At 38.5% G+C, this 14,837-nt stretch overlaps 1 protein-coding gene across 4 annotated transcripts in view; it reads right to left on the bottom strand.

The window, feature by feature from the left end:
• Nucleotides 1-14,837, bottom strand: part of Angpt1 (angiopoietin 1) — a 256,084-nt gene that overhangs the window by 11,491 nt on the left and 229,756 nt on the right. For all 4 annotated transcript variants that reach the window (XM_006978712.4, XM_006978713.4, XM_076555800.1 and 1 more), the window contains one exon: nt 2,254-2,384. In XM_006978712.4, coding sequence (XP_006978774.2) covers nt 2,254-2,384 — 131 coding nt within the window. The remainder of the gene's footprint in view (nt 1-2,253; nt 2,385-14,837) is intronic.

Raw genomic sequence — 14,837 nt, 5'->3', positions numbered from 1 at the left:
AGGAAAGGAAAAGTCATCAGACAATGGAATGGTCTCATTTGGAAGGGATAATTTGATGAGGAACAGACAGTGGTGGGTAGTAGCTCTGTAGGACATACGTTCCAGGCCATGCTCCAGTGATTTGGACGGCCGTTGACATTCATGCCTATGATTTCCCGTTCTCAGCTCTCTACATTCCACAGCTTAGCTTTTCAGTGTGAATGGCTTTACAAGACCTGGCTTGTTTTAAAAGGATATTTGACAGGGTAGTGGTGTTTATTACAAAAACACATCTTAGACTATTCTAGCCCAAGCAATAAGTGGAGGTTTTCTCTTCCCAACGTGTGTGTTTCTTAGTGAGTGAGGAGCAAGTCCAAGAGTAATTACGGATGAAAGACTATGACAGAGTTCAATCATGTGAGACAGAAGTGAGATCCTAACTCTGAGCAGTGGTGGCTTCTCAACAACCAAGAAGCGAATTTCCCTCTTGGTACTTTGTTTGCATTATCCTGACAGGAACACGGACACAGAGGACGCTCTTCTAAGGACACATTAGAAGCATCTCACTGTTGGGTGTTCAAGGACTGTAGTTATTTACTAGAAAAATGCATCTGTTAAAATACAAGTGGAGATTATGAAGTCTATTTCAACACTAAAACGGGCGCCAAACTGGAACATTCACGTCTTTGTATAATGTTAGTTATGGAACCAGAGAACTGATTGATGCAAGATACACCTGTGGCTACCACTTTAAAAAAATTCTGAGACTTGTAATGTTGCTTCTTAGATGTAGATCTCAGAGTTACACACATAGGTAACTTGTATATGCTTGGTGATCTCAAATTGTGATGCCCAAGTGATGTATTCAGAACTGAAACATGATGGTGAATATAGTAGAAGCAGAGTCATGCCATGCTGTCCTGGGTACTAGGCTAATCTTACAATGAAATTTTATCACTGTGGGTGAAGTGGGTTTTAAGGATGTACTTTGATAGTAATAGCAAGGCAGGAAGATGGTCAGAAGGGCCTCCTCAAGGAAAGATTACTCTAAAACTTTTTGTATTTTTCTGTGTTCTGGTAATGTGTGACAGAAATGCCAACCTAAAAGTTCATTTTATTGGATTTAAAACTTGAGAACAACTTCACGGATTAAAAAATGAACATTCACCCACCATACACTGCATTTTCCACTAAGTTCCTTATACATCACACTAGAGGAAGGACAGTTTCTCTACATACTAACATGGAAAAGATTTTTCTAGGTCACGTCAAAAGAATGTCAGAATGGTTGATGTCAGGGACCCCTATCCTTCTATTAAGAGACAGCATTACAATTTTGGGGAAAAAAAAGAGTCATTAATATAGAGGTTTCCTTCACAATTACCCCTTTCCTGAGGAAACATGCACTACTCATATTCTACATGGCTGGGTTTTAGGTTAGTGTTCCCTACTTCAGTCAATCACTGTAGCAACTTCTGGAAGATTTTTGTATATGTGTACAGCATTTTAATAGTTTACATTTTTTCTTTAAACCAACAATTAGGTAAGTACAAAGGAATTTTAACATGCAAAGCTCAGAATTCCTCTAGAGAAGAGATCAGTACAACTTGCTATGATGGAAGAGAAACAGAAAATAAAAGAAAAAGAACATATCTGGACCTAAGAGGAGCCGTTTTGCTTACCAGAGCCTGAGCTTTACAGTTATTTTAGTAGCAAATTGAAGTTTCACTTTGAAAAACACAAAATGCTGGAAAAGATTTGGAATGGTAAAAATGTATATAGTGATACAATGCTATTTAATAGTGTTTGCTGTAGCAGATAAAATATTTTTCAAAGCCCTGGCAAACCTGGTCTGAGTGTATAACTTTAGGTTTAAATACATCTCTCCATTTTGTACTGATTCTATATGAAAATGCGTCAGTATGACTGACTGCATAATTGTAAAGCATTTGAACAGAAGTAATGTTCTATATGCCACTAAGAGTAACCTAGAGATTTTTTTAAAGGTAGAGTACCTGGTACTTCAAGGATCCAGAGAATTCACTTAGAATGGAGCTAGGACATTCCTATCACAGATGAAGGGGGAGACAAGCTTAAGGAATGTCAGCAATGCCCTGCACAAGAACAGGGTAAAGCCCTGTGCAGAGCTAAGTGATCTCTAGGGACTTGCTCCTCAGTTTCCTGACCAGGAGATCAAGCCCTTTTCTCAGGGATAAGAAATCCCCAACTTCAAACCAACAAATGCAAGCTCGGGGCAAGGCCGCCGGGACTCACCTCCTGTTAGCATGAGGGCGCATTTGCACATACAGTTGTCGTTGTCCGCATCCTTCGTGCTGAAATCAGCCCCGTGAAGGATCAGGCTGCTCTGTTTGCCTGCTGTCCCCGTGTGACCCTTTAAATACAACCTGCAGTTAAACAGAAAGAAAGATCAGCCACTTGACCGAACAGCACAACCTAGACGACGATCTGTTGAATGTTTAACTTCTTTTTCCTCCTTTCTTTGAACTCAGCCCTTCCAACAAATCACTTTCTGAACCCAAAGTCAAAAGATAAAAGAAGGAGAGAGGGAGTTAGAGAGGGAGCGAGGAGGGTGAGAGCGACAGAGATTATAGATATGTGTATGGGGGTGGGGCAGGAGCTCCAAATTATGAGTGGGTAAAATTCCGTGGGGCTCAAGCTTGATGTTTACTAATGCTGTGCCTACAGGAGCCCATTTGTTCTCTGATAATGCAGGACTCACAAAAAGAAATAGAATTTATTCTTACAGTTATTAGTTTCCAAATAGAAATCCCCCTTAGAATGTCAGTGCAGCAGACTATTTCATTAATACCTCATACAGATATTACACTAAATATTTTTAATATGAATGCAACTACTGTTACTGAGTCTCAATGACAAAGACTCATAGAAAAGATGAAGGTGACCCCAACCGGCAAGTAGCACCCTCAAAACAAATGTTTGCTAAGCGTACACTGTGTATCTCACTTTCTATGGCTCCTTAGGCCTTTTGACTTAGGTCACATGAACTAATCTGTATCTGAGATATTTCTTTCTATTAGTTTACTAAAAAAACTATGTTCAAAGCCCCAGCAGTTGCTTAATCTTAAAACTGACACTATTTAAAGAACCCAACTTACTCTCTAGAAACATTTCTTACATATATTTTTCAATAACTTAGATCAATGACTTTCTAATGAAGTGTATACAGCAAATAATCAGACCCTTTGATTAAAGGACTGGTCAACAGGCCTCCGAAAATTGAATTTTCAGTGATCATCTATGACTACTACAGATCTGCGGCCTATCTATGGATGCCACATGGGAACCATGGGAAATCACAGAAGGTGTCAGGTCAGCTTCCTATCTAGTTGTTATCCTCTTTCTTGTCACCCCTTTCACTTCCTGGTCAATGAGAGCTTGCCCAGGTCCTTCAGTTTCTTCCTGGGGCTCTGAGCATCTGGGCTGCAGTGATTACCATCGGCAGTTTGGCACTTGTGGCTTTCTCCTGTAGGCAGAATTTTCTCTCCTGCCTGTCTGTTCCCAAATACTCAGCAGCCGCTTCCCAAATGATTGACTTAGAGGATTAGTATTACTTATAAATGTTTGGCCGATAACTCAGGCTTATTACTAACCAGCTCTTACATTGAAATTAACCCATAATTCTTATCTATATTTAGCCACCTGGCTTGGTACCTTTTCTCAGTGTGGCATACTCATCTTGCTTCCTCTGCAACTGACTCTTGACTCCTGCCTCTGCCCTTTCTCTTCCCAGAATTCTCCTAATGTGGTCACCCCGCCTATTCTTTCTGCCTGGTGACTGGCCAACCAGTGTTTTATTAAACCCATTCCAGTGATATATCTTTACAGTGTGCAAGAGCATTATCCCACAGCATTCTCCCTTCCTATCTATCAGTGTAGATTCTCACTAACATCATTTAGCAAAGTTTTCAAACTGTTTCTGTCTCCATTTCTGTGAGTAGTACCCACACATGGTCAGTGGTAGTTAATATCTACATGTGTAACAGTCTCCTAGAATCTGGACCAGCTCTGGCAAGATATTATTAAGTGGTAGTAATAAAGGTCAAATAAAATTTGGAGAAATACAAATACATGTGACTTGTGTTTGCATCTAGACATTTGTATGATGTAATATTTTCTCATTATTTAGCAATGTTTACTAATTTTTGTTTTAGGGAATAATAGTACTGATTCATTTTTTGGTTCTTTTGTTTGTTTGTTTGTTTATTTACTCTTGATTTTGTAGATTTTAAGCCAGAGTAAAACATATGATTAACACTAATTCAGTCCGGCTGGTGTCAGTGGCTAATAGAATTTCCAGTTCAGAGCAGCATACAGAGCTTCTAACCCTGCTTTTCTGATACTGAATGGTCACATATATGCTTCTGTTTTCAGACCTGAGAAGCAGGATAAATGTTCCAAGTGCTAATGCAGGGAAGAGACCCAATCCCTATTTTTTTCCTAGCAGTTTTATTCACAATCATTGAAAACTATAAGCAAAAAAGATATCTTCCAATAGATGAGTGAATGAAAAATTATTAACCTCAGACAAAGAGATTTGTGTTCCAATAAAAAGGAGAATGGGAGCGAGATCACAAGCACTACGGCAGCATTAATGGTGTATTGCTGAGTAAAATAAGCCAGTCCCTAAACTACCAGCACTGCCCTCGATATTTCATTTTTTATAATTCGAATTAATTTTATTAATTAATTAAATTAAATTAATAACATTTATTTTACATACCAACCACAGTTTCTCCTTCCCCCACCCCCAGCGTTCCTGCTCCACCTCCACTCCCAATCTACCTCCTTCCCTTCCACTCCTCCTCAATCTCCATTCAGAAAGCGACAAGATTCCCAGGGGCTTGAACAAAGCGTGGCATATCAAGTTGAGGCAGGACCATGTTCTTTGTCTTGAATCAAGGCTAGGCAAGGTTCCCAAAAGCCAGCATAGTGCCAGGGACAGGTCCCGATCTCACTTCTAGGAGCCTTACAAAGAGACCACGGTACACAAGTGTGACACACATGCAGAGGGCCTAGGTCAGTCCCTTGGAGGCTCCCTAACTCGTGGTCCAGAGTCAATGAGATCCCACCAGCTCAGGTCAGCTGTCTCTCTGAGTTCCCCCATCATGACCCACCCTGGCTAGTACAATCCCTTCTCTTTTTCTTCAGAAAGACTACCAGAGCTCGGTCCAGTGCTTGGCTGTAGATCTCTGCGTCTGTTTCCACCAGTTACAGGATAAAGGTTCCCTGATGACAATTAGGGTAGTCACCAATCCAATTACAGTAGATGGCCAGTTCAAGCATCTCTCTACTATTGCTCGGACTCTTAGCTGGGGTCATCCTTTTTGATTCCTGGGGGTTTCCCTGACACCAGGTTTCTCCATAACTTCAAAATGCCCCCCCATCAAGACATCTCCTTCATTACTTCACCCTCCATCCCACCTCCAATCTGCCTCCCACACCCACCCAGCTGGTTAATCCTATCTGTTCCCTCAAGTTCCCACTCCTCTATACTCCCTCCCCTACTCACATATTATGAATGCTTAGTCTTTTTCCTTGTTTCGCCTTCCCAATAGGAGATATTATCTATGTTAAGTATATTTGTAATGTCTAAATAAATCCCTATAAGAATTTCAAACAGTGATTAGTCATAGCCATATTTCCTTTCTCTATTTCTCTCTCCTTTAAAGATTTATTTCTTTTTTCTTATGTGCATGAGTGTTTTGCTTGTATGCATGTCTGTGGCATCACGTTTGTGTCTGGTACCTAAGGAGTCCAGAAGAGGGCATCAGATCCCCTGTAAATGGAGTTATTAACAGTTCTGAATAATTATTTGGGTGCTGGGAATCAAACCCAGGTCTTCTAGATCAGCGAATGCTCATAACTGTTGAGCCACCTCTCCAGCTCTTTGTCTCTTTTTTAGAACAAAACATCATTGCCCATTTTGTGCCCTTTAAAGTCATTTCTCCTCATGTATGAATGAAAACGGAAAGGACATTGCACTTTACACATGAATTTGGGGTACTGTTTTACTACCATCTTCTCAGCTATCACATACGCTTCTTCTCCGGCATCACATGGAAGCTGTGGTCTGAATGTATCACAGTTATAATATGTTTGTGAGTGCCTTTATGTCTCTCAATATGAATGCAGGAATAAATATGTGCTGAAGTGAGAATATCTCTAACATCTACTATCCCTGATATAATATATATTCCTGTGAGGGAATATTTATGTCCTTTGCCAGGCTCATTTCCTTTTAATCTTCCCACTTCTTTTCTGTCTCAGTTTTTTCAGTTTTCCAAAATACAAAACCACGTCCAACATATTATGTGCACAGATCAAGGAAGAAAGGTTATATCTATTTCCTGTTAGTTCTTCTGTTTAATTAGTAAATGACTTATTTGTATTGTGTGCACAGCCATGGAGATTAGGAAACTAACTCGTAGTAAAATTATGTGTAAATTTTCAGCTAACATTCTTTATTGTAAAAGAAAAGAGTATAATAAGGTAAATATTTTCTCAAGGTGCTAGTCAAATTACAAATTATTTAAACAAGGTAGATGAGACATAAAGGCACAATAAAAATATCAGTGTAATGGTCGGAGTGATTTTAAAGTAGAGGGGACCTGGGAAGATGGTTGGTCCAGTGGGCAAAGGTAGTGCCCATGAAAATGTAGGACCTAAATTAGAATGTCCACACAGGACAGAGCATGGCAGTGTTGTCCATCATTTGAGAACTGCTCCAGTGCGATGAGAGAGAGAGAGAAGTACCAGAAGCTCTCAGGTAGGTAGAGCTGCCTGTTGTAGACAGAAATGAGTAAAAAGACAGGTGTCTCAAACATGGTGGAAGGCAGGAACTGACAACCAAGGTTGCCTTCTGATCTCTGCACATTCATGTTTTTACTCACACACATAAACATTCAGGAACACATCATGTATACACTTGTAGAAGACATTTTAAGAAATAGAGGAGACCATTATTTTGAGTATAATGGATTTGTCACTGATCATAATGAGATGCATTGGTAATGTACCTGATGTGGTTCTCCATGACAATGTCCTTAGTATGTTACAGAGGGGCAGCTCATGAAGTGAGAAAAGATACTTGCTTTGATACCCATTCTCTTTCATTAGGAAACAGAGGTAAAATTTTATAAAATTAAGATTTTTCCAACATTTTTAAAAGAACTTTGCAAATAAGAAGAGCCGTGAGTCTATGGAGTCCTACAGAGACCCCAGAGAAACCCAGGTCAAGGAACAGCCTCTTTCCAGGAACTCATTCTGTCTTCACTGTTATGAAGGCATTAGAGTCACAGTTGTTGACCAAAAATCAACATCCACAGGTGACTAATTGTTACAGGTAAATAAGACTGGCCACTCATTAATGCCAAGTATTATTTTTGTAATTATATAAGGAAACTTCTTTGAATTGAGGCTCAAAAAATCATCTACCTTTCTTTTGAATAGTGGGTGTGGCCAAGATTTTTAATTCTTACATATAAAGAAGTACTTCTGCCTTTCTCTATTCAGCTAAGTTGTTGCAATTGGACCTTTTTCACCTTATAAAATAAAAGTCAAGACTCCATGTACTTGGACATCAGAGGAAACCTGTTGGAGTCTTTTCTCTCCATCATGTGGATCCTGAATGCTGTGGGATGGTCTGTATGTCAAATTATTCTGATTGGTCAATAAATAAAACACTGATTGGCCAGTGGCTAGGCAGGAAGTATAGGCGGGACTAACAGAGAGGAGAAAAGAAGAACAGGAAGGCGGAAGGAGTCACTGCCAGCCACCACCATGACAAGCAGCATGTGAAGATGCCTGTAAGCCATGAGCCATGTGGCAAGGTACAGATTTATGGAAATGGATTAATTTAAGCTATAAGAACATTTAGCTAGAAGCCTGCCATGGCCATACAGTTTGTAAGCAATATAAGTCTCTGTGTTTACTTGGTTGGGTCTGAGCAGCTGTGGGACTGGCGGGTGACAAAGATTTGTCCTGACTATGGGCAAGGCAGGAAAACTCTAGCAACACCCGAAGATAAAACTCATCAGTCTTGGTAGCAAGCACTGCTACCCACTAAGCTTTCTCACCAATCTCACTTTCTTTTCCTTCTTCCAGGTGTCCCAGTTCCATAAATCTTGTTTCTCACTAATTTTATCTACTAAAGAGACTTCCATTTCTTCCATTTTTTTCACTCTGTTTTCAGGATACCAAGAGTCTTTTTCATTATCCAAAGGAAAATGAGTTATATTTATGTATGACAAATCAAAGGCTGACCTTGAATCTTAAACAACAAATGGAGTCTGAAGTATCAAACCCTAAGGCCCTAGGTACTTACAAGCTGAGCACATTTTTATTTTTGCTTCAAGATCTCTCTCCCTGTCAACAAATGAAAGTAATTTGTCTTTCTTACAGTTACTTGAAAAAAAAATGCAGATAACACTACCTCCACCTACACACACTGGTATTTTTTCAGAGCCTGGTAGCAGTGACTCAATCAGACTGAGTTTCTCAATAGAGCCATGACACTAGAGCTGTGGCCAAGGATTGCTTCTGGTTTAACATCCTTACCCCTAATGAAAGGGCAGGGTATCATCAGCAAGGAAGGCTGTTAGAATAGGCTACAGCATCATCACTGAGAGATACAGGTAACATCTTTTGCTAAAAATAATTACAACATTTCTCTTGATGATTTACATAGAAAGAAAACAGTTTTTGTTTTATTACAGACTTCTGAGAAGAAAACACATCATTTTTAAAGTTTTTCATTTTTTAAATTATAATATAATTAAATTATTTCCCCCTCTCTTTTCTCATTACAAATTCTCCCATATACATCTTGCTTGCATTCAAATTCATGACTTTTCCTTGCCCTAATTGTTATTACATGTATGTGTGTTTGTGTGTGTGCACATTCCTAAATACATAAATATAACCTGCTCAGTGTGTATAATGTTACTTCTGTGTGTGTGTGTGTGTGTGTGTGTGTGTGTGTGTGTGTGTGTGTGTATTTTCAAAGCTTCCCCTTTGGTATTGGATTACTAATTTGTGTGCTCTCCCCAGGGGAAGAATATTTCTCCTGCCCTTAGGTGAAATTTCTTAGATGCCTGTAGTTCTGTGTGTAGTGTTGAAGCTACTGGTCTTTCCCCATCCATGTTAGTGTATTTACTGGTGCCCTCCTTGTTCAGATAATGTTTAGACAGTGGTATTGGTGAAACTTCATGGGTGTAGATACTCTGACATTTTTAGGAGACACAATCTATCAGAAAACTCTCTTTTCCTATGGCTCTTACAATTTTCCTGGCCCTTCTTCCTCAGTGATCCTTGAGCCTTGAGCACAAGAGTTGTGTTATAGATCTATCAGCTGAGACTGAGATACACAACTCTGCATTTTGATTGATTATAATTTTCTGTGGTGGTCTTTATCTATTGCAAAGAGAAATTTCCTTAATGAGGACCAAAGACCATAGGTATATGGGCCAATGCCAGCCAGATGTCTGAGAAAGGATTAATATCTAAAACATATAAAGAATTTTTAAAAATAGTCAAAACACAAATGATCTATTCAAAAATGGATCTGTGTCTTGAATAGAGAGCTCTCAATAGAAAAAAATGGCTTAGAAATATCTCAGAAATGTTCATCATTCTTAAAAATTAAGGAAATGTAGCCAGGTGGTGGTGACACACACCTTTAATCCCAGTACTCAGGAGGCAGAGCCAGGTGGATCTCTGTGAGTTAGAGGCCAGCCTGGTCTACAGAGCGAGATCTAGGATATGCACAAAAACTACACGGAGAAACCCTGTCTTGAAAAAAAAAAACAAGAACAAAAACAAAACAACAAAAAAATTAAGGAAATGCAATTCAAAACAACTTTGAGATTTCATTTACCCCAATCAGAATGGCAAAGATCACCAAAACAGCTGAAAACAAATACTAGAATAAAAGTGGCACCAAAACAAACAAAGAAAAAACCAAAATCAAAAACTTCATTCACTGTTGATGACAGGAATTCAAATTGGCGGAGCCACTCTGGAAATAAGTATGGAGAATCCTCATAAAACTTAAATTTAAAAGAAAAAAAAAACTACCATATGACCAAGCTATACCACTCCCAGATATATGCCCAAAGGAATTGACATCCCCCACAGATAATGGTTTAGCCATGTTCATTGGTGTTCTATTCATGACAGATTGGAAATAAAAGCAACATGCAAGTCCTTCAACTGGCTAATAGATAATGAAAATATTGCACACATATATAAGCTATAAAATGCTATTCCACAATAAAAAAGAAAAAGAAAAAAAAGAAGCTGAAATGATGAACTTTGTAGGTAAATGGATAGACCTAGAAAAGGATCATATTGAGTGAGGTAACCCAGACCCAGAAAGACAAATCACACAGTCTCTCATCTGAGCTTACTAGCCCCAAATCTTCAGATGTGAGTTAATAACCTGGGGTGATTGCAGAAACCAGTAAAGCAGAAAGGGATCACTTATAAAGGGTGGTAAAGCAATAGAAGACAATAACAGGGCACTCATGATCTTAAGGGGACAGTGCGCTCTCTCTCTCTCTCTCTCTCTCTCTCTCTCTCTCTCTCTCTCTCTCTCTCACACACACACACACACACACACACAGAGAGAGAGAGAGAGAGAGAGAGAGAGAGAGAGAGAGAGAGAGAGAGAGAGAGAGAGAGAGGCTCTAATTAGGGAGAGAGGAGGAAGATAAATATAGAAGAGAGAGGAGGGTAAAATAATATTAAGCATGTCTGAAAAAAAAGTCATAAGGAATCATATGATTTCCCTAAAGTACTTAAAATACACATAAGTTTGGTGTATAAATATATGTCTATAATTTAAATAAAAATTTCCCATCTGGGTTCACAACGCACCCTCCAAGACCCAAAGAGTGTCTAACAACCTCCCAACACCAGGTATGATAAGCCGTATTTTAAGTTTTTGGTCAGGGGAGTCCAAGAAACTCCTAAAGCATGGTAGGCTATTAATTTGCCCTTAGTTGACCCACTCCCATCCAGGAAATGGAAGACAAGTCCAGTTGATGAAGACACCGTATACTTCAGATACAGGGCCCAGACACACCTGATCTAGAACTGACCTAAAAGCCTTCCTCCCTGAGGACTAGCTTTCATGGTGCTGGAATGTGCTGTGTAAGCTGCCAAGGGAGGGAGCAAAGAGGCCAGCTGGGCTACAATACCTATGAACTACATAGCAATGACCAACATGGCATGATAACCCTAAGGGTACAGTAGTGGTGTTAGTACCTTGTGGTAACCAACAGTTCTCTAATTGGAGTTAAGACATGCTGAACAAGAGGGAAATCATGCCTGATACTGGAAACCTAACCAGCTATCCAGGGCCAATAAAGTTATGGATCTGGGAGGAAAACCTAAAGCCACTACTTTACTAAGCCAGCAAAATACCTAATAATATTCTGTATATTTATCCTTATTTCCAAGGGTATTTCTTTTTTGACATTATGAAGAAGTCTTGGGGAGTTATACAAATGATGAATATCAAAAGACTAAGTTTTATAAATGAAAGAATTTGTTGCCAAAGTTTAATAGAGATTAATGTTTTGGAAGAGGGGGGATGGGGAGGTTTCCAACAAGCCTTGTGAAATTCGAGCATAACTGTGTTTGAGGGTTGTCTAACATCAAGGAAAGAGAAGAAAGAATAAATTCCTTTAGTTAATTGAGTGTGTTGCAGGCACCATTTATTCAGTGATATCAAAAATCTTAGTACCTTTCCATCCCTTTTCTTCATTTGAAACTAAAAATACTCTTCATTTTTACAAAATAAGAATAAATTAGTTCCAGTTAAATGACATTTTTAATTATTTCTATGACATTTTAATGTAACATTTTATTCATTCATCCAAAATTACTCAGATGTCATCCAATTATACAACCTATGCTAGTACACCACCAGAGATCTACTGAAGCATGGCCATAGTCAGGTTTGACATGGGTGCTGGAGATCTGAAGTCAGGTCCTCATCCTTGCACAGCAAGCAAATTTCCCACTGAGACAGTCCACAAACCCCCTTCTCATTAAACTCTCATTACACAGATAAATGGCTTACCACTCCCAATGTAAATATATATATATATATATATATATATATATATATATATATATATGCCTCATCTGCTTGACTAGACTGAAAATTTTTAGCTCTTTATGAACTCTTATATCCCACACACATAATAAGCATTTAATAACTGTTTATTGAGTCAGTATGAACTAAGATTTCAAATTGCTTGGAGGTTAAATTTTAGTCATCTCAAGAGATAGTCTATATGCTGTAACACCCTAACTCGAATAACATAATTATCTTTTAGAATTCAAGGTCCAAGGGCATTATGTTCATGATTTGACATTTAGCCAATATTAATGATCTAATGGTCTGTTCACATTGTATTTGGGCACTGCTTTAATGAGTACAGATTTGAGCTATGGCTGCCAACAAAGAAAGACTGAAAAAAATAACTCATAAAACACCCCACTAAAATGACTACTTCAGCCCAAATGAGAGATGAAAGCATCAAATTTTATGAAGAGACCTATATCATATACAAATGCCCATGCAATTGGATAATTTCCTTTGGAACCCAGGCATTAAATTTTTGAACCTGTTCCAACAGCTTCATACTCTGTTAAAGAACAGAAGTTTTGTTTGTTGGTCTTGAATCTTGGGATAGTCATCTCTGCTGGAGAAAGCTCCATAAGCCTCCTGCAATACTAGAAATAGTGTTTGACCAAATGCTCCAAAAGTGACATGAGCACTTAGTTGTTCCCAAAAGCCTATCAATGCATTTGTGAGAAAATGGTAAGAAAAGGTATGAAGCATTCAGTGAACAATATTCAGGAGAGATAGTGGTCTGATGATGATCAACATCCACAGATATAAATCTGTAAGTAGAAGCAAAAATTGAAAAGAAGATTGGGAGGAAAAACATGTGTGAGTAGGAAGATTAGAACAACTGATAGTGTGCACTTTGACTAGTTAAGAGTTAAGTATATGAGAACAATTTATAGATACCAGAGGGAAATAAGGATCAAGCGGTGCAGTACAAAATAAGTAAAAATTGAAAAAAAAAACCAAACTGCCAATAAAATCATAGATTGAAGGTATTATTTCTGTCTTCTCACCCACATCCAGAAAATAAGTAAATAAATAAACAAACCATTAGCTTCCAGAGAGTGAGACTGTGTCTCATGGTACCTCAGGAAACATGAATTAAAGTTAATGACTGAATCTAAATTAAACAAATATGCTTTGATAGACACATGTCTAGAGTAAAATTTGTAAATATAGTGAGATAGAGACATGACCTATTAATACATTTCTGGGAGGGAAGTGAAGTGGAGAAGTCACAGATGGAAAGGATCAATTTTCTCTCAGGTCCACACTGTTTTATATTATTTGAAAGAGCCAATAAAATACTAGGTTTAAAGAACAGGCAACTGAAGAGTAGATGTTTGGACAGACTACCTAGTGTAAGGTCAATATTTTGACACACAGAGGCTGAAGAATATTCATTCAAACATCTATTCTTTAATCAGTTAAAGTTCCAGTCCTTCAAGAACCCTTAGTTTTCTTTTGTTGTTTAATTGAGTACTTTGTGTAGTGATGAGATTATACACACATATAAGAGAGAGAGGAGGAGAGGGAAGGAGAGAGAGAGAGAGAGAAAGAGAGAGAGGGAGAGAATTTTTGTGAGTTCTAAAGAAATGAAATCTATTTTCCAGAGTTCAGAAAAAATACAGTTATAATTATCTGCTATCAGTTCAAAAGAAAACAAACTCAAACAAACAAACAAAAATAGTTCTTCTAGTGCATCTTGCCCTTTCTAGTAATACGTCACAAAATTTGAGGGTCAAGATGAATTATATGGCATAACATCCCTACAAAACATAAACAGTTCTTTAAGTGTATTTCAACTCCCATGAGGCTTTATGTGACTAACAAAGTCAACTCTAAATGAATGGTTCCCTAGCTGGGCCCTCTTTCAGTGTGTAAAATCCCAGGTCCATAGCCACCTCAAAAAACTTATGGATTTTTTTCTTTTACCAGAATATAACTTAGAACATTGTAAAATCTGAGAATTTCAATAGGTGTTTTGTAGTATACAAAGTCTGAGGGAAGCCGATATATTCTCATTGTTGTTTCTATTTAGAGAACAGTGAGAAAATTCCTTTCCAGCATCTTCTAGACTGAGGACAGAGTGGAGTGGTTATGATGCTAAAAATCATTGAGAGGCATTGTGTGAGGTTTGCTGCAGGGGGAAATACTTTCTCTTCTTGTGCTTGATGGAATGTTACAACAAGGTCTGCAATTAAGAAGCCAGTGTGGATAAGCAGATTCTTCTGTAGACCAAAACCATCCCTGTGTTTACTTCTCTTCACAATTAGTATAACTCCCCACTCTTCAGCATGGATTACGGTTTTCTGTTATCTGTAGTACAGTGAACCCCCACTTTGGAGATGGTGGCTGTTCTTTAAATGAGGCATGCCCTTTCCTACCTCTGTTTTTTGTCCACATACTTACTGGAATTCTTACTGGAATCCCAAGCTCCCTCCTCCTCTTCCACCATCTTTCATGCTTGCCTCACACACACACATATTCACATTTCCATAAAGCACCTGGGATTTCCTCAAGGAAGTCTTTCCACAATCTTCCTCAACTTCTTCCAACATGCCTCATCTATCACCAATCTCAGCAGAATTGATCTCTTATCTTTAGTGCCCAACTATAATCTCAATCAGGTTCTTAACCAGGGACTGAGCGTGGAACTAAATCACAAATAGAT

Source organism: Peromyscus maniculatus, chromosome 20 (genome assembly GCF_049852395.1).
Source record: "Peromyscus maniculatus bairdii isolate BWxNUB_F1_BW_parent chromosome 20, HU_Pman_BW_mat_3.1, whole genome shotgun sequence".
NCBI lineage: Eukaryota > Metazoa > Chordata > Mammalia > Rodentia > Cricetidae > Peromyscus > Peromyscus maniculatus.
This window is presented reverse-complemented; position numbering and strand designations above follow the sequence as displayed.